At 32.2% G+C, this 22,193-nt stretch overlaps 1 protein-coding gene and 1 pseudogene across 1 annotated transcript; both read left to right on the forward strand.

The window, feature by feature from the left end:
• The first annotated feature begins 1,342 nt into the window (after window positions 1-1,342).
• LOC145969890 (uncharacterized) lies at window positions 1,343-1,946 on the forward strand (annotated as a pseudogene).
• A 6,957-nt stretch (window positions 1,947-8,903) lies between these two features.
• On the forward strand, window positions 8,904-16,119 carry LOC145970848 (uncharacterized). Its single transcript, XM_083097853.1, has 9 exons — window positions 8,904-9,196; window positions 10,971-11,229; window positions 11,329-11,391; window positions 11,875-12,078; window positions 12,179-12,500; window positions 12,578-12,722; window positions 13,291-13,385; window positions 13,893-14,093; window positions 15,956-16,119. Exons 1-9 carry the CDS (start codon window positions 8,904-8,906, stop codon window positions 16,117-16,119), a joined length of 1,746 nt encoding a protein of 581 aa, XP_082953979.1.
• The last annotated feature ends 6,074 nt before the right edge of the window (window positions 16,120-22,193 follow it).

Below are 22,193 nucleotides of genomic sequence, written 5' to 3' on the forward strand. Positions count from 1 at the left end.
TTTAACTACATTTATCCGATTGATACCGTGTTTGATGTTATTTTAATCGCAAAATTTTCATTATCCCATTAAAATTACTCGCATACCCTTATAAATATATCTTAAAATGATTAACTTATTTATTTGTCACAATTTGTCATCGGCCGCTTGCCAGCGGCAGGCTTGATAACGAGATGAGCATGACAATACACGAGTACGTAAGAGCGAGTGAAACAATAACAGAAGCGAGCGAGATAGTAATAGGAGCGAGCGAGAGAGAAATAGTATGCCAGGCTGCAAGAAACACTCGATTTCCGAGTCTTCGTTGCTCGTGCTATTGCTATCTCGCTCACTCTTATTGCCATTTTGCTCTCTCTTATTACCTTCTCGCTTGCTCACATAACTCCCGTGTACGCTACACACACACACACACACACACACACACATACATTGAATAGTTAACGAGATATTTGATTCTTTAAGTTGACAAAATTTATATAAATTATAAAATATCTGATAAAATGTTCATTTTTCAATTATTTTACTTTAATAATTTTATGCACAGAATAATAAGAGGAATCGGTTAATGTAAAGAAAACATGATTGTTCTTAAACAATATGTCGCTGCTCATTGCATTCATATAATAAAAAAAGAAAAAGAAAAAAAAATATATATATATATATACATATATATATGGAGAGAGAGAGAGAGGGAGAGAGAGAGAGAGGATCGCAAATTCGTCATTTCTCATTTATATTAAAATTTATTTGATATACGTGAGCACCTTGCTATACAGCAGTGGTGCTACCGACATTTTGTGCACATAGCACGGAACAGAACCAGAAATTGTGCACCTTATATGTTACCCTCTGAGAACATTCGTGCACCTTGGCTTCGTAGTTTAGGTGCACGTTTTCAAGGTCCACAGAGGGCGTATCGCTTTCAGGGATCACCTAAAAGCGGGCCGTGACACCTCTCATTCTTCTCTCTGTTAAGAGCAGTCTGCAATGGCAGTAGCAGTAGGTCGTAGCAGCCGTAAGCGAAATGAACCAAATCCATTTCCTACGGCTATAATGTATGTTCTACGGCGGACGCGCAATCAGAATTAAGAACGCAGAATTCTTCCGTGACTGCGTATGCGCGACCGCCGTAGAACGCACGAAATCCGTAGGAAATGGATTTGATTCATTTCGCTTACGACTGCTACGACCTACTGCTACTGCCATTGTAGACTGCCCTTTACACCTATTGTAGACCTAACCTTATACTTGATTTAATAAATCTCGCTCGTGTCGTTAGCTGCTCATATGATTTTTTTGCTTGTGTTCTGTATTATTACAAATATTTGTTTCAATTTGAATAATGATTTGTCGTGATTTTATGATTCGTATTTGCCACAAAAATCCTTGCAGAATGCACCACAAAGTTAAAAATTGTACTATTCCATCTTGTAATAGAAACAAGTTGTGTAAATTTGTACATCTCACAGAATATGAAATCTTTGAAATTAATGAGAACGTACGACCTTTCCGACAAACTATATACAACGAACTGAAAAGATTAGCATTTGTTTTAAGAGAAACTTTCCCATTAGAATTAAGGAAACATACTTGTACGCTGTATATGTTGGGAGAATGTTTATGGCCTTGCCTAATGTGTGAAACAGCTGGTAAGAATAATTAAGTTCTTTTAACTATTTAAATATTTACAATGTTTTAATTGATAATTTAAATTGTTCAGATGAATTAAACGAAAGTACTTTTTGATTTCAGTAAATGAAAGTCTAGCGAGATGCAATAAATGTTACATTTTGTTGATGCAAGATATAGCAGCATTGATGTGTGGCCATGTGTATTGCAATTATTGCATAGATCGACTTCCATTTGACATAAATGGTGCCCTTCCTCTTAATTACTGCATAAAATGTAATACATGGTCGACGTTTTTTAAATTATGTAAGTTTTAAGAAAATCAGTAATATTTATGTCTATGCTTCTGAAACTATATCTGAAGCTATATTAATAGCTATTAATAAATTAGCTTATGCTTTGTTAAATGTATGTAAGGAAATGTATATTGCAATATACATATATAAATAGCATGCTTTAAACAAAAAGTTAAACCTATATATTTATTGTTCTGCGCATTGTATCCAAGAAAGTATTTCAATCTTTTAAATTTACATTCACTTTTTTCTTTGAAACATATTTAAACATAGTAACCATATTATTTTTCTAAAAAGATATTTTTCTAAAAAGATATTTTTCTAAAAAGATATTTTTCTAAAAAGATAATTTAGATATTTTCAATAAAAGATACATATTTTAATGAAAGATAAAACTTTTTTACAGTTTACGCAACAAATTGAAGACAATTGGAGCCAATTTACGCAATAAATTGAAGAAAATTGGGGATAATTAAGAAAATAAAAATAAGAAGAGAGAAGATGCAATGATTAATAAAATTTTATTATACGTTACATTTTCATTCATTTATTTTTCTTAACAAACGTTTAAATAAAACTTTGTAACTTATTTATTCAAATAAATATAAAGTATAATATTAGTATCAAAAATTTAGTATCAAATTTTGATTTATAATAGATATCTAGAGAATAAATAACGTATTTATTCGCAATTTGACATTTATTAAATTTGTCTTTTTTCCCATAGTCATTTATAGTAATTGGACACAAAATTTGAAAAAGATAATTGATAATGTATTACAATTCTCCTTTCTTAATTCTCTCTTCATATAAGTAAATATTGTTACAATTTGGTCAAATTTTTTGCGAAGTATTTCTTTTTTATCATATCGTTCTTTTTTATTACATCCAGTTTTATAAAAAGACAAATAGTATTGGATCTATCAAGCTACAGCAGTCTATAATTTTAAGAGATAAAAGTTACAGAATAATAAAGAAAAGTTTTAAATAAACTCATCAGAACAGATCTTATTAATCGATTTCCAACTTATTAAATAGTTTACTGTTTTATCACTATTATGAAACATAAAAGCTCTTATTGACTTTTTTTACTACTTAATAAAACAAAGGTATTATCACATATAAAAATATATAAAAATAATAAATAAAAATATATAAATATATAAAAATATGAATATTTAATGTTTATAATACTAATATGAATATTTAATGTTTAACACTAATATTTATTGAAATTAATGCTTTAATACAAATATTTATTAAAATAAAATTATAAGGAAATACATAAAAATGATTAAATTTGATACGCAGAAGAATGATACATATGCAAAAGCAAAATACAACATAAGCAAGCACATTCTTAAGATTAATATATTCTCATTGTGCAAATTTTTTAAATGTACCATATATAAAAATGCAATAAAATATAATTAATAACCATTTCTTATGCAAGCAAATAAAATATATATAGCATAAAAATTACATCAATCTTTTATACATGCTATTAGACTTACACAACGGACAATATAATTTTATCAATCCTGTTTCGTTATTATTTAAGCATCGTAGTGCACATTTGTAACAAAATATATGTCCGCAAAGCGCAGCACCTAGAGATTCGGACATAATCTCATCTCTACATATCGGACACTCTAAATCCTGCATACTATCATCTAACTTTATGTGTCGACGATTACACTTTGTTCGTTTACAAATATTTTTTTTGAAATCGCCACATATATCTGAGTTTTGTAAAGTTCGGCCGACTTCCCTCTTAAGATTTTCTGTTGCTTTCCCTGTCATTTCATACCGATACTGTTCCACAATAGGACAATGTAAGTATGGGCATTTCTTTACTCTGCATTTCGTGTTCTGGTAGTTGTAACAATATCTGTATGTGTGGACAGAACCGCAATCCAAATTCGTGCAACAGCATTTTTCAAAATTTGTGCATTTTTGCACGTTGTTTCCTAAAACATTTTTGGTACATTAATTTATGAAGATGTAAAAATCAAACAGAATCCTATATAACTTCAAAACATTAACTTCAAGGTTTAAACTTAATATTTTATACTTTTTTAATAAGAATATAGGTAATAGATTTATAATAACCTTGATAACCATAGAACGACATTTTCACAATAATATCACTTAAGCACGTATATTCTATAATTATTATTTAATATTTATATTTTTATATAATTTATAAAGTTAGATAGCATATATTTATATTCGAATTATACGTAAAAGCAAAATACGACATAAGGGCCTGAGCAGAATGGCTGCCTTATAATTTTAAGACTATGTTTTATGCCTTTGTCTTAGGTAACGCACAATACTGTGTGTTATGTCTCGAGTCTTATGTATAGGCGAACGTTTATTTCTTACAAACGTTCGCGTATACATAAGACTCGGGACATAACACACAGTATTGTGCGTTATCTAAGACAAAGACCTAAGGCATAAAACATAGTCTTAAAATCTTAAGGCAGCCATTCTGCTCAGGCCCTAAAGCGGCGTCTACAATGAGATTTTAAGGAGACTTAAGGCGTAAAACTTAAGAAATTGACCAATCACAGTCGAATATTCTCTTAATACTTGACTGTGATTGGTCAATTTCTTAAGTCTTACGCCTTAAGTCTCCTTAAAATCTCATTGTAGACGACGCTTAATGCGGCGTCTACAATGAGATTTTAGGCCGGTATTCATAGTCCGTTCTTATATTTAAGATCGTCTTAAGAACCCATTCAACCAATCAATGACCGCATTGCAGCTATTTGATTGGTTGAATGGGTTCTTAAGACGATCTTAAATATAAGAACGGACTATGAATACTGTTACATCCCGCGCCTGATTTTTCCACGAACTTTCATGTAAATCTTCTAAGTTTCTTTCAGCGCATTTGAAAAGCGCGCCAAGGCGCGCTATGACACCAAACTCCGACTAGCGGCCGAGCGCGGCACTGCGTTAGATTTAAGCCTCCGCCAAGCGCCCAGAGATGGCGCTCAGCTAGGGCCCCTCTCTCTCCAAGCTCCCCACTTTCGACCGCCGCAGCAGTCGAGCCGCCGAAATCGAGGGACCTCGGAGCGGGCCCAGACTCAAGCAGTCTAACTCGCGACACCGAACCGACAAGTCCTAAGCTGGACTCTAACTCTAATTCCATATCATAATCTTAACTCAAATTCCAAGTTCATTATAAATTCATTCTCGAATCTAAGTGCTAGTTTAAATATATTACATTTTGTGTATTAATTTAGAAATATATATTAGTGTGTGCTAAACTTCGTGATCATTCAAAAGAGTCCTAATTCAACAAATCCACATCCCACGCGACGCGACGTTAATATACAGATATTCTTAACCAGGCACGTGCTACTAAATTATAACAATTAAATCGAGTTTTCGTATTTGAAGTGACGACAGAGAGGACAAGCCGCTCGTCGCCTACAGAAAATACGAAGCATAATTGATTACTTCTGATTCAAAGTGACGACTCAGAGAGGACAAACCGCTCGACGTCTACAGAAAATCCGAAGCAGAATCAATCATTTCTGATTTGAAGTGACGGCTCAGAGAGGACAAGCCGCTCGACGCCTACAGAAAATCCGAATATGACTTTAATTTTCTACAATGCCTAAAACACGCCGTGCCGGTAGGAAAAATCAACTCCGTCGGATGATAGCGAGACATTACTACGCCGCATCCACCAATTATATCGATATCGTAGAAACAAACCACTACGATAAAGAATACGAACAATTATTCGCGAGTGCAAATAAAACCACGTGCTTAATAAAGTGGCCAGAACGACTCATCCCCATCGACGTTGATAACCAGCCGCATCAACCCGCTTCCGTTCATCCCGGAGACCCGCGTGGAGCGCCGCGATCCCCGCCTACCAGTGCAGCCTGATTAATTAACGCGGCCAGGCCACGTGGAAATTAATCTTTGAAAGGAAATGAAGCGAAGCCATCTTGGAGGTAAGCGACGGTTGAAAATTCCTGTTTGTGCAAGTCACGACTTTTTGCCAGGCCCATCGTGTTTTTGTATAAGGTTTCACTTTTACGATCTTAGCCCGACCCTTCGGCGCCGCGGTACATTCCAGTAGTCAATCGAGTCTCTCTGTATTAAATCCCCGGCCTTATCTCCGCGAATTACCGCGAATACCGGCTCTATCCCGCGAATTATAGCCAAATATTAATAATAATAATAACAACAATTCGAATTCGTAGTGATAAACGACCGCGGTCCTCTCCTTAAGCTGTAATTAACGAAATTATGAATTGGGATTTAATCCGACGCCAGGGATTTAACGCAACGACCTACTAACCTATTTTCAACTTTGGGATTTAACGCGATGACCCACTGACCCAGTGACCTAATTTTTATTTTGGGATTTAACGCGATGACCCACTGACCCAGTGACCTAATTTTTATTTTGGGATTTAACGCGATGACCCACTGACCCAGTGACCTAATTTTATTTTGGGATTTAATGCGATGACCCAGTGACCTATATAAATTGACCCAATTACCCCGTGACCTACTTTCCCGAATCCCTTTAAACCGACGCTGCGTTAAAGGGACTTAGTCCCAACCGAGACCTACTTTTAAGAAAATCCCTGGAAAATCGGATTTCACCCGATAAAATCGCTCTTCCCCGATGCGATCCCGCGTGTTTCGTGATCGGATCACTCAGGCCCCCCTTAATACCCCCGATCTCTCCCTGAGCTTTTGCCAGAAAGCTTGCGGTTTCGCGAATAATCAAACTAGAGCCGCTCTGTGCGCATTCTGTTATTATTCCCTGCCCGCTGAGGAGCATCTACGGTATAATTACGTGACGAAACATAGACTTATAATTGGCGAACCCATCGGATTCGGGTGTTACTCCTGTGGAAGTAGATTAAGCAGCATCAGAATTAGCGACGAATGCCCCGAGTGCCCTGAACGACTTCTAGACTATTGGCTACACCCTGCCAATCATCCAGTAACTCAAGACGGTAATATAGTCATCCCTATCGTGTACCCCGACGAAGAGTCCACTGACTCCGAGCCCGAATAATAATTCCGAGCGCTTCAGATCGCACGTATCCCCGGGAAGAGCCGCATAGGTTCGCTTGACCCGAAAAAGCGATCGAGCCCCGCGACGTCCGAATTCTCTTTTAGAGCCGCGACATCCCGGGACGTAACAATACCGGCCTTAAGGAGACTTAAGACGTAAGACTTAAAAAATTGACCAATTACAGTCAAGTATTAAGAGAATACTCGACTGTGATTGGTCCATTTCTTAAGTCTTACGCCTTAAGTCTCCTTAAAATCTCATTGTAGACGCCGCATAACGGCGGCTCATCTTGGCTGAGCTTCTCATCACATTCTTCTCGTCGGATCCTCGTGTACCGGATATTAACCGATCATTCTCGACCATTATCTCGTTGATATGCATATCGGTTCCTTCAATTCTTTGTACTTGTGCGAACGACAAGTAAGCCCTGTTTTGTAATTTGTTTTGTGTTGTTCCTAACCAAATTTGCGTATATCTAAAATAGTCACGTTAAAGAAACCACGTATATCATCTTAAAAAATTTTTTCTTAGACATCCATTTTTTACTTGCTTAATTTTTCTAGTTTTTCGAATAGCCTCACTAATTTGTATACAATAAAGCCACAAATTAAATTAATTACGAATTTGACCTGTGAGCATAGACAAATAATTAAGTGTTCAATGAAAAGAAATGAAGTAAAAATTAACACGGTACATACATAACGACGCTCATATCGTCACGTGCTTTTGTCGTAATGCCGCTTTTGTTTTAACGTACTGTGCAATATCTTCGAGTACTGTTTCATCGTGCATTTCATTATATGTAATATTTTATTACTGTACCAGTACTTCTCTTGACTTTCTAAACATATATGTACAACATAAAGATGAGCTAAAGCTGATCTTATATATAGCAATGAATCGCTGTCCGCTTGAAGTATGGAGGAGCGTTTTCAGAGCAATTTTCCCGCCGTATATAGCTTAATCTTTCTTTCTTATCGTTACGTGCTCATAATATAATTCTCTCATTGTAATATCGCTTTTGTTGTAATTACCGTTCTGACATAATATCTACAAGTATTAATAATTATATAATGTATAGACGTTGTTAATTACTCTGCCGTAAAATTTTTTAGAAATATTTTATTTTTTTTGAAATTCTAATTTTAACATTAATATTTTTTTATTATTTTCCAGATGGAAGAAATACGTGGAAAAGACTTGGTATAAAAATTTATGTTTAATCTTTGCTCATGTCGTTACGTGCTCATAGTAATGCTCTTGTCGTAATACCGCTTTGATTGTAATGTGCTGTGCAATACCTGCGAGTACTGAGTACTATACATAATTGGGAAGAACATATACCACACAACAATTTGCAAGCAGTATCTTTTTTTTACCACATATTTTGTTTGATATTGTCTACATTTCGTCATCAACGTAAGTAGGAGTAATGGGAGAAGTTTTATATTTGCTATTAATGTGTTTAATTCGAATTTTAAATAAACGTCAGAAAAAAACGTTATTTTTCTCTTGTAAATTAATTTCATCGCATTTCATTATATGTAATATTTTATTACTGACTAATACTTCTGTTGAAATTCATCTTGAGACCAACTCAACGAGAGGGCTGGAATATTAGAAACTTAATTGAATCAATCTTTAAATGTAAAGCTCATCTATGAATTCCAGTCATAGATTTATCTTCAAAATAATTTGCAAATATTTAATCCAAAATAATTCTGTGATTATCCAATACTATATGCTGCAAAATAAATAGTAGTATTTTTTAAAAATAATTACTTGCAATGCTATAGGAAATCTTTGTATAAGAAATTCCAAAAATAAGTTTCAACAATTTTTATTTAATTTTTTTTAAAATTATATTTTTAACATTAAATTATATTTTTAACATTAATTTCTTTATTATTTTCCAGATGGAAGAAATATGTGGAAAAAAACCTGGTACTAAAATTTATGTTTATGATAATTATACTTATAACAAGGATTCTCGTAATCCGAATATTCTACGATGTAATACTCGTCGATCTTCAAAATGTGCTGGCACTCTTAAAATTGATGAGGATGGCAAAATACATTTAATTCAAGATCATACTCATATTCCAATAAAATGGAAAGTAAAACAGTCCCTTATGAAACAAGAGATGCTAAAACTTTGTCGTGATACATCTTTACCACCAAAAGAAATATTCGATAGTGTCTGCAGAAAGTATGTATTTTTTAAGTTTTGGAATTACATTAAGTGCTTTTCAAATAATTCTTTTTATGTGAAAACTAAGCAGCAGAATGGAGTAACAGTGAAATAATAGCATATATATAAATCTTTTTTCAAATAATTAACATTTTAATGAGCATTTAGTTTAAATACAGAAGAGATTATATCTCCTTGTGTTTTTAAAAATTATTTTATATCTTAATGATATATATATATATATATATGTGTGTGTGTGTGTGTGTGTGTGTATTGTACACATACATACACACACGTATAAATAAGTATTAATAATTTAGTCACATTTTTAATGTAAAATTTTTGTTTCAAGAAGAACGTATTTAATATTAATATTTTAATACTCTAAAAAAGTTTATAACACTTCATTTTTTGTTTCTTTTGATTATTTGAAATGTACTGAAATGGATGCAGATCAAAATTTTTATTTATACATCAAAGCAGGAAACAACAAAATAATTTAAAAAAGATAGGTTGCTCTACAGATTACTTATATGTATTGAATGTTTTTATCTACAATGGAAACATGTTTGTTCTTTTTTTGGTAATTAACATTCCTCTAAATTATGATATTCTATCTCTTATATAAATTTATGTATTCTACAAGAAAATTAAAACGTTAAGAATCAAATATTTTGTATAATATCGAGTATTTTGTAGAAAAGATGCAGTTCACAAATAATTATAAATAAAATTTTCTTACACACAATACACATTAGCTAAGGAAAACCAATAATAAAATAATTAAAAATTATATATATTATGCATTCATTTTATGTATTTTATATTTTTTATATTGTATTTTATATTATTTACATATTTATTATGTATATTAGCAGTTATCCAAAAAAAAAGAAATAATTTATTTTATATTAGTAGTTTATTTTTTATTTAAGAATGTCATATTAGCTTAAAAAAATTAGGGTACATGTTTAACATATTATCATATATGATATCTGTGCTATCTTAGTTAATTTTTGTCTGAATTTCAATGCTTCGAAATATCTTTATTCTATCTTTATTTTCATGGAATGTAGAGAAAAGATAAAATGATATTTTGAAGCATTCGTAGCATAGTTTTCACCGCAGCTTAAGTTTATCGACGAGTTGGATGGATAGTGATCGACTATTAGATAGAAAATTCATAGAATCTTATTAGACACTCCAGAAATTCTCTATTTAATAATCTCTATTTAATCAATATCGCTACATCTGATAACGTCGATAAAATTAAGTGACATCGCAGTCTAAATCTCGTAATAAATATATAGTGCATGCGGATAAATATTTCTCGCGTAATTTTCCCGCAATATATAGCTTAACCTTTATTCATGTCACGTGCCTGAAATGCTCTTGTGATAATCACTTTTCTTAGAACTATTGTGCTTATGTTTAATCTAATAAGTACACTTGCATTTTCCATATATAACTTTATTCATGTCATTATGTGTTACGAAATGCTCTTGTCGTAATTGATTCTGTTGTAACGTGCTGAATATCTCCGAGTACTGATAACTATACAATTGAAAAGAGTATGTATTAAAATACTTTGTAAATAGTATTGTTCTATACCAAACATATTTTTGTTGTCTATATTTTGTTATCAACATAAATAATAAGCGAGGATTTTTTTTGCTATTTAAGTTTCAGATATGAATAGTAGACATCATTTGTCCAGATATTAATCTCAATTCTGCAATTAACGTAAAAATTTTATTCTTGCTTAAATTCATATTGGTTGCTTGTTATATAGATATCCTGAAACAGCCGCAACATTATCATACGTAACATTGAAAACTACATTGTACCGTGAAAGACTCAAGCTTCGCCCAAATTTACCAAAATGTATGGACACTCTTGCTGCGAATTTATCAACATATGGATCTCTTCAAAGATTTTACAAAGGAAATGTGACCAGCGTCGATGGAAAAAGAGCATTAATATTTACAAGTGATGAATTGTTGCAAGAATTACAAAAATCTACAGAACTTTATGTAGATGGCACATTTAATGTAAGTTGTATATTTTATAATACAGTTGTATATTTTATATTATTATTTTCATATATCAAAATAAAAGTAATATATTTGTAAATAATATACATTTTTTAGATTGTTCCACGTGTACCATTGATGAGTCAAATGTATACATTACATACTCGACATATGAATGTAGTAAGTACATAGTAACATAGCATGTATTATCAGCTGCAGTTTGCCAAAGTTCAATACATAAATATTATTCGATATAACATAAAAAGTTAGCAAGGAAATGTAATAAGGGATTTCTTCCATTTGTTTTTTACATCTGATTTTTTACAAAATACTATTTTGTTACCAAGTAATGATTTCATATTTTTAAAAAATAGACATAAAAGTTCAATTTAATTAAAAAAATGTGGTTTGATATATATTTTATACGTATACTATGAAATTAGAAAGTATGATAAAAGTATAATTCCTTTATTTTTTATATAATAAATTTATATGTATTTTTTAAATATTTGCTTTCTTTCTAAAAATAGTAATAAAATTATAAGATTTGAACAATAATTCAAACTGTTTACTTTTTACTCTTTTATATTTAAATTTATTTAATTTTAATATAGGAATACTATAATACATAATAGGAATACTATATTCAGTAATATTTTATAGGGTATTGCCATGATCTTTATTTTGTGTGAAAGTCGTTCTAGTAATATGTACAGAGCTATTTGGAATAAAATTATAGAATTAGTGCCAATGCTTCAACAAAATCTAAAGTTTATAATGAGCGACTATGAAATGGCAGCCATGAAAGTGATAAATGAACAATTTCCAGCAGCAGAAGCACATGGATGCTGGTTTCACTATAATCAAGTATATTATAATAGTATTATATTACATTATAATATATTGTTTTTTTATTCTATACGATTTATATACAGTAGTCATTATAAAGAATATATAAATATTATAGGCACTTTTGCGTCAATGGCGGCGATTAGGATTAATGGATGCACCACGAAACGTTTTATCAATGACTATGACTATGGCATTGATTCCTTCTGATTGTTTTGAGGAAGCACTTTCTTTTATACAACTCGAAGTTAATCAAATTTCTCATGAATATCCTGCTATTAATGATTTCTTAGCATATGTATGCAAGACTTGGTTACCATTAGCATCAAAAATCAGTGTTTATGATTGTCCTGCAAGAACAAATAATATAACAGAAAGTTTCCATAACGTAGTAAGCAGAAAGTTCGACAAAGCTCATGGAAATGTCTGGAATTTCTTAGGTAATGTTGCTTTATTAATATTTTTTTTAATTTTATATGTCAAATAAACAAGCTAATACAAAATATTCTATTTATAGATAACCTACGAAAATTGATAATTGATGAAGAATTAAAATTAAAACGTCTAAAAGCAATCGAAAAAAGTGGCCATCGTACAAGTATCAAAAACAAAAACCGAGATAATAAAATATTAGAAATTCAAAAATATTTTGCAGCAGGCAGGTTAGTTAATATACAAAATGTGTGTCTATCTGTGTGTGTGTGTGTGTGTGTGTGTGTGTGTATGTGTACTGTATTTACTTTATCTATTTTTTATCCAGAAAGAGACTTATTTTACATTTTGGTATTATTATACTCACTCATTTACACTTTAATTTTATTATTGTATACAATATGTATGTATATATATATTTTTCTCTGTTATTAAACAGGTTAACGTTACATATTTTACGTGATCTTATATATTTAGAAAAGAAATATAAGAACAATCAATTTGTCTCGAAAATATATTTACGTGCAATTTAATTTATAAAATTGTTCTTTGAGTGACTTTCTATAAAACATTTATAAAGTCAATATCAAAATTCTTCATTTATATTACATCAATAATTCAATTAAAATTTCCTTTATAACAATTTTGTTGAAAACGATGAATTTAATATGAAATAGCATATCATATGAAGATATTTGTATTAATTTCCATCTTCGGTATTTTGCATTTGTTGCAAATTTTAATATTGTTTTCCATATTTCTATATATGTAATATATTGTATTTTTTATTTTTTATAGATTAGATCTCAACAATTTCTTACATTTCTTCAGCGATAGATATGAAAATATTCTAAGAAACGAATTACTTTTTAAAGATATGTCTAATTCTGAAGGTATGGTATCTAACGTCAATAATGAATAAAATTTTGTATTTGAATCTTCCGCGAAAAGTAGATAAATATTTATTTTGCTTTCTAGTATAACTTTGCGTCCTAATAAATTATTCCCGTTTCATAAGCATTTTCATTTATTTGATCAGAGAGGAGAACAGTCTGATATTCTCTCCTAGTATCAGTTATACTACTTTAGTATAAAGTTATTATTGAAAGAAATTTTAGTAAATGTGCACATTATCAAAATCATCTTCAGTACATTTGACATTTTAACATATAAGGATTTCTAAAAAAAATAAAATAATATTTCAATATTTCTAATTTGTATTTAATAATAATAATTTTTTAAATTTTTATAATTGAATAATAATAATTCTCTAATAATTCTAATAATTTTTTTTAATAATTTAATATTTCTAATTTGCACTGAATATAGAAATTGCTTTTTATTTACAGGCAATTTATTTTTTATTAAATATTAATATATTAATTGAATTTTTGCAGAAGATAATATTGACATGCATAATTCAACATCTAACAAAGAATTTGATCATGTATATTCTCAAACAAAATCAAACACATTACACAATATTGAATGTAATATAAAAGTTAATTCAGAAGAGAAACAACCATTACAAGAAATAAAAGAAAATAATTTACGCGTAACATGCTACAAAAGAAGACACGAACTATTAAATACTGATAAGGGTAAGCATATAAATTATAAAATATTACATTTAAAAACATTACTTATTATGAAATAAAATGAAATAATAAAATAAAGTATTAATATCTTAAACAATTTATTTTTAAAATTAAATATTATTTATTGTGTACATTTATAATATTTCTGTTGTTTTTCTTTTGGATATTTGGATTCATTATTTGTTATTTACTTTACAAAATGCATATTCTTATACAAATTTCATCAAAATTTATGATGGATTTTAAAACTATATATATATATATACATTGATTATCTACACTGAATAGTTTATCTGCATTTTTACAAACACAAATAATTAAACAAACTTTTCTATACTATTTTATGTAAAATGTTTGTATTTTTTATAGTAGTTTAAATATAATTAACAAATCTCGCAGTTACTGTAATATATTGTAATGTACATAAATTTTCAATATTACACTTTTTTTACAGATATATATATATATATATATATATATATATATATGGAATGTCTTACTTAAAATAATGCATTTTGATGTCTTTTGTGTAATGTCATAATAGACAAAAATGTTTCAGATAAAAGTTGTATGATTTCGAGGAAGCCATAAGATGGATACCATTGATTTAACCTTGGAAAGTGTTACAGTATTTTGACATAAAATACAAAATATATTGTAAAATATTCATTTTTCAAAAATCTTACCCTAATAGTTTTATGCACAAAATAATAAAAGGAATCAACTGGTATAAAGAAAACACATAATTGTCTTAAAGAAAAAAATATATAACTGCAAATTCATATTTTTTATTTAAGACAACTATGTGTTTTCTTTACACCAATTGATTCCTCTCATTATTCTGTGTATAAAAATATTAGGGTAATATTATCGAAAAATGAATATTTTAAGAGATATTTTGTATTTTATGTCAAAATACTGCAAATTTGAAGCCTTATAGCTTGAAAATCTAACTGGAGAAATATCTTATTGTAGTTTTGAAAAGTTCTTAAAATAAGCTATAAGAATATGTAATAAAAAATAGAATTTAAGAAATTAAATGTGACCTTTACGTGACCTTCAAACGATTCTCCAAGGTTAAATCAATGGTACTACCATCTTATGGCCTCCTCGAAATCATAATCATTTGTTATAGACAAAAATGTTTCAGATAAAAGTTGTATAATTACAGAAAAGATCTCAAAAGGGGTACAGAGAAGATATCAAAATGCATTATTTTAAATAGGACACTCTGCATATACATGTATACATGTACACACACGCACGCACACAACACACACACACACACACACACACATATACATATATATATATATATATATAGGGTGTTTCAAAGTATGCGTCTCATACAACACATCTCATTGCTGGTATATTTACCTTTCATAGTTACACGAATTGCTCGAACTGACTACCATTCAATACCTATAAATAAAGTTCACACCGGCGAACCTGACATTGATTGTTAGACTCAAAAATTCAAGGAATAACACAAGCCGTGTAATAATTTAATAATTAATAATTAATAATTTAATTAACAGATAAATAACTTAATTAATACTTGATTTATAGGTCCATTCAAGCAATTCCTGTAACTACTATAGGTAAACAACTTATACTAGCAATGAGATATGTTGTGTGCGGCGCATTCTTGCTTGTCGCTTACAGGCATAAGGAAGCGACGCCAACTCTATGTTGCTTAACAAAAAATACTCGTTATACCCTCCTCTATTACTTCTTCAAATTATGCCGCGGGTTTTCGAAACACTCTGTACCTATATACATATAATGTATATAATGTATATATAATGTAACACTATTATGTAACTATAAAAAATGTTTCACAATTGCACTATATTTGTTGGCAGAAAATTTTAATGGAGAACACGAGAACACTACAAAACAAAATAACAATTTTCCAAAATTACCAGAATTATATGTGGTTCTGCAAAAGATAAAAAACGTATCAAAGGAAAAAACTCAAACGATTAAAACGAATAAATCATCAAAAAAACGTTGCAAAAGAATATAATTACAACATGGTAATTCTATTACAGCATTTATTGCTTATAGCCTTCTACCACTGCAACATTAAAACAAAATGAGAAATTTAATTAATTTTGATACTTATTGATACAATATTAATTTTTCTCTTTCTTTTGTAGACATTGAATTAATATGAAGTGCAGAAAAATAAATATTTAATTAACGACATATTCAGATAATCTTCCATACAACGAATTGAAAAGCAATCAAAATCCTTCAGAAGACAAACCTTCCGAAGACACTTGTACGGTGTGTCTTGTTAACGAGCGCACACATGCTTTCATACCTTGCGGTCATCTCGCTTGCTACTCCTCATGCATCGAACGTTTGGAAGCCAATAGATGTCCGATATGTAACGTCACATATGAAAACCATATAAGAATTAGAAAACCATAAACACTACGTGATTCAAGCAATACATTTACGATCAAAACACATTCAAACTTTAAAACTTGAAAATTTAACGTAGTTTTTCCACATTGTGGAAACTTTAAATATCGAATTTCTAAGTAAATCGTTTTTACGTACCTGAAATGCTCCTGTCGTAATACCGCTCTTGTAACTATCGTGCTCGTGTGTTTTGTACAATAATATACGCCCTGTATTACTTAAAGAAAAGAGAAAAAGGTTATTTTGTAACAGAGAAAATGATTCGTGCAATTTTACTTACATTTGAAGGATAATTTAACATAATTTTACATCAGTTGAAAACGTTTTTTTTTTCACAGATGAAGTAAATAATTTACTTTTAATAACTAGTTAAAAGTTGCGGAAATGACATTAAAATGAATTAGAAATATGTCAATAAGTTCAAAATGTTGCAATGTGAACTCGGAATTGATCGGTTACGTAATTTGACATTAAATAATAAAAATAATTATAAACGAATCACATGATATCAACCAGATAAATGTACCGTTTTGCCTGAATAATGTCATTACAGAAAAACAAAATGATGCGTAGACTTTGTTCTGTCGATCGTTTCTAACAATTCGTTACAAGAATGCGAATAACATTATATTTGACATATATTTTGTTTTCCTTAGAATAATTGTGTTATCCTTCAAAAAACGTAATAATTATAGAAATTGCAGCATTTAAAGTTACTTTAAGTCAATGTATAATATATAGAGATTTTATTTTTATTTTATTTTAAATACATTTTGCGACAAAGATGTTTCAACTTTCTTGCGATATGGCATTACATATCATAATAAACATTATGATTTCATTTTATACTTTTGCAAAGTGTTCATGTGTCGTATAAACGTTTAACAAAGGTGCTTTCTTATTAACACGGAACACGAGTATACAACGTGATATCACTCAAATATACCTCAACGTTGTTGTTAGAACGATACGCACTGTTTGTTTTGTACGAATATTTCGAATATTTAGCAGTAAGCAAATTAATAACATTATATGTTTAACTTGTATCTATTTATGTTAGAATATCTGTATCTATCTTTCAAACGATACATATGTTTATAGAAATTCTTATTACTCTAAGTCAAAATGTAGCAATTATATAATGTATAAAGATTTTATTTGTGCAAATGCATGTTGTGCCAAAGATGTTTCAAATTTGCTTTCTTGCAATACAGCATTACGTATAATAACAAACGATTCCATTTTATACTTTTACAAAGTGCTGATGTGTAAAACATTGTAAAACAGAATGATGCGCACCGTTTGTTTTGTCCGAATATTTCGCTAGGCAGATTAATAAATTATATGTTTAAGTTTTATCTATTAATTCTAATATCTGGTTGTACCTTTCGGAAGATATATGATTATAGAAATTGATTATAGAGGTGCTACAGTTATAGCATAACGCAATTAGAAACTAAAAATTTTTAAATTGTTGAGAAACACTTCTTTATTGAGTTAATAAAACTATCGCTTCCTTTTGTATGTCTCGATAATTTTTAATCCCATTCCTATCAAAACCATACTATCCTTTATCTGTCCATGACAAAATATGATGTTCAAATTGTTTTCAAAACATATTAATTCAATGTAAAATTAATAACAACAGTACCTTTTGGCCAGAGAAATGTTAAGTTTCGATATATTTTATTTTGACAGATATTAGAACCTTTATATATTTTCGCGATTCACGCTTATAGCATATACTATTTAACAATATAAAATGCAATAAAAACATTGATCATATTTTTCCAAAATTTTTTATTTTTTTTCGTCCGAATGCGCATATTTTAGACGTCCTAATAAATGGTCCACGTCTTTTGTGCAATAGAACGGTGTCCAATCCAACAGTATGCATTTTTGGTGTCTGATCGAACAGTGTGCAACTAAACGGTGTCCAATCGAACGGTGTTCCATTGACGGTGTCCAATCGAACAATGTGCAACTAAACGGTGTCCAATCGAACGGTGTGCAATTGACGGTGTCCAATCGAACAGTGTGCAACTAAACGGTGTCCAATCGAACGGTGTGCAATTGACGGTGTCCAATCGAACAATGTGCAACTAAACGGTGTCCAATCGAACGGTGTGCAATTGACGGTGTCGAATCGAACAGTGTGCAACTAAACGGTGTCCAATCGAACGGTGTGCAATTGACGGTGTTCAATCGAACAATATACATTTTTGGTGTCCAATCGAACAGTACATATTTTTGGTGTCCAATCGAACGGTGTGCAACTGAACGGTGTCCAATCGAACAGTATGTATTTTTGGTGTCCAATCGAACAGTGTGCAACTAAACGGTGTCCAATCGAACGGTGTGCAAACGAACGGTGTGCAATTGAACGGTGTGCAAACGAACGGTGTGCAATTGAACGGTGTGCAATTAAACGGTGTCCAAAAGAACGAAACGTGTGTCCAAAAGCTACAGTGCCCAAAATTCTTGTGTCCAATTGCACTGTGTCCAATTGAACCGTGTGCAATGTTTTGTGTCCAATTGCAACGTGTCCATTTGCAACGTGTCCATTTGCAACGTGTCCAATTGTACTGTGTCCAAATGCACCGCTCCCGTCCCACCATCTACAAATTAAACTACGCCCAAACTACGCCCAATTCCTGCGGCAACGCCCAGCAGCGCGCGCATCTTCCTCACGCTCGTGCCAGCGGCGCGCGCAACCAGCCCGGAGAAGGGAACCAATGAGCAACCGCGCCGCCCACGCCGAGGCGCGCGCATCTTCCGAGGCGCGCGCATCCGTCACGTCAGCGGGAGCCAATCCCAAATCATTGCGCAACAATCACGTCAGAGAAAACCAATCACCCGTTGACAACGCGGCACATCCCTCGAGGCGCACGCATCTTTCGAGGCGCGCGCAGCCAGAAGCAGAGGAGGGAACCAATCACTGCTCGACTCCCTCCACGGAGAAGCGCATCTCCTACTATTGGGACCGTGTGCAAAACTGGGACTGACGACTATATAAACCCGTGCAGAGCGGTCCTCCTCGCATTTTGCCCAACGATATTCAACATTCAACTACAGTGTTAACTTGGCATTTGGCCCAACGATATTCACAGTGTTAACTTGGCATTTGGCCCAACGTTTTCAACAGTTAACAACTACTGACACTTTGCGCAACGATCTTCACAGTTAATACTTATATCTCCGAGATTTTGTACGCGTATTCAGTTAATAAATTCAGTGACTATTGAACATTGAGTTTCTCAATCAAACTCCTGGACTGCAACCTCTATCCCGAACTGTCACTGAGGTAGACGGTATCCAGCGGAAGGAAGCAGCATCCACTCATCAGCCTAGTGAAGGGAAGCAGCCTTCACACACTAGGACATTTCAGACACTGGTAAATATCCGGCCACTTGTCATTAATCTAACCTTTAATTTCTACTAACAACTAAATTCAGTGAAGCAGTGCGCGACAATTCGGGAACCTTACCTTTGATTACCCGTATTCCTTAATCCAGTTATTCAACTTAGTAAATATCATTTCCAATTGGAAAATTTATCTGGGACTTATCTCTTTGATAAGACGACGCGATAGACAGTGAGCGAGTGCGAAACTGCAGCGGCAGGTCGAACCCAAGTCTGGCTCGGTGGAAAAATAATTATCTTGAGGAATTTATTCCCATGATAGAGGTTGTTTCTCAACCTAGAGCTGGTGAGGCAATAGAAAAAATAAGCGGCCTCCTGTCAATCGACGTTTGAGTAGGCGAAAATACAGTTTTCGATTAATAGGCAATTATCTTGAGGGATTTATCCCAATGATAGAAGTTGACCTTTTGATCTTGGATTGAATTTAGCCTTAACTTCAAAATACGAGATACATCCCAGGATTTAGAGACAATACACTGGCTTAGTTTTGAATCATTACCACTACTTGCAATTATAACCTAACCTTACGAGGTTAATACTAAGCCAGCCGTATGATAGGTGGATACCTTGTCAGCGTATCCAAACTCCTGATTTTTCCTCAAATCCTCTTTCGATTTTCAGAGAATCAAAATAAAATAAGAATCTTTTTGAAACCAAGATAACACATTAACATTTCAAACAAATAAATTCTCGATAATCCTAATTTACCATCAGTTGGTAATTTTTCCAATAGTCGTCAATCAAAACTTACCATCGGTCGATAACTTACCATCAGTCGATAACTTACCATCGGTCGATAACTTACCATCAGTCGATAACTTACCATCGGTCGGTAAAACAGAAAGTGACGCTAACCATCGGTCGGTAAAACAGAAATCTAACTTACCATCGGTCGGTAAAACAGAAAGTGCCGCTAACCATCGGTCGGTAAAACAGAAACCTAACTTGCCATCGGTCGGTAAAACAGAAATCTACATTACCGACGGTCGGTAATTTTCGGGAGTCAACGTTACCAACAATAAAATTTTTTATACTAATCTTTCTATTTCTGCCGGCCTATACTTCTATCAACTTTGGGGACATCTATCTGACTATACTCGGGATAACAATTATAAATTGAACATTCATATGGAATTCCCTTTTTCTTTTTTTTATTAACAGGTATCGGGTATTCTTAAATTCAACTTTACGCAAAAGTAAGTGACTTCAAAATCACCAAAGTCTTAAATATTAAATAGACAGGTTTATAATTGGTTAATTAAACGACAGATGGTCCGAGTGAGACAAGGTAACTTCAATACCCGTCGAAATATTCTACGCCGTGTGAGACGAAATAGGCAAACGCGACGTACCTTCTTCCCTATCATCACTCTTGAGAATGAAATCATTGCACCAGTTCCCGAGATCATCGACTTAGAACCTCAGTCACCTATCCCCATAATCACTATTGAGGAAGAAAGCCACGAAATTATCCCAGTCCCACATAATCAATATTCTCCCTCCAATCTAGTAGAAAGAATTACCGAAGATAGAAGCAACTGTTCAACCATCTCGTTAAACTCCGACCAGGCATCCATCCCTGGACCTTCAGTGGATTGGAGTCAGAGTCCAGAGACTGCTTCCATCTCGGGGACATTCCAACATCTTGACACCGTACCCCTATACAACTACTATCCCGAGGAAAACAGCCTATATAGTCCTCCTAGCTATTCCCCCGTGGCATATGAAGACCCAGACCCCTTTGAGCCCTTAGAGATTTCCTTAGCTTCCCCAGAAAGACCCATCTCAACGATAAACATCGAATATTCTTACTTTCTACCAGAATTGTACGGTTACCCGAGGGAGGAATAAAAGGATATTCAAATTTGTAAAATAAAAATATATATATACTTTGAACAAAACAAAATAAACTTATAAAATTTAGTATGAATGTTTATTCACTCTCCACCTAGAATCCTCTCTAAGCACAATAGACCTTCAATCTCTCGGCGTCCCAGGGTATAGCCGGCCTAGCAGGTTGCCCTAAAACAAATTGAGAGATTAATTGCGTCCAACTGGGAAAGTAAGACTTCCAGACCAGTCCTGAGGAACTGGGGACGTAACAGAAAACATTATTTTTGGTGGCAGCGGTGGGATCTGCCGAAGGATCTGTGCTTTTGAGAGATTCAGTGGATAAGAATAAACAATTTTCAACGTAATCATGCAAACTCGCTCAAGCTCTGCAAGCTCCGTAACCACAGGAGCTAC

The sequence above is a fragment of the Camponotus vicinus genome, unplaced genomic scaffold (genome assembly GCF_025532165.1).
Source record: "Camponotus vicinus isolate PSW18456_S1 unplaced genomic scaffold, iyCamVici1.0 SCAF_4, whole genome shotgun sequence".
Classification (NCBI taxonomy): Eukaryota; Metazoa; Arthropoda; class Insecta; order Hymenoptera; family Formicidae; genus Camponotus; species Camponotus vicinus.

Excerpts from the sequence above, each read along its gene's own strand:
- LOC145970848 (XM_083097853.1), top strand. The coding sequence starts at position 8,904 with ATGGAAGAAATATGTGGAAAAAAACCTGGTACTAAAATTTATGTTTAT. Across the intron at positions 12,079-12,178 it reads GCTGGTTTCACTATAATCAA|GCACTTTTGCGTCAATGGCG; the intron begins GTATATTATAAT and ends TAAATATTATAG. Across the intron at positions 13,386-13,892 it reads AGATATGTCTAATTCTGAAG|ATAATATTGACATGCATAAT; the intron begins GTATGGTATCTA and ends TTTTTGCAGAAG.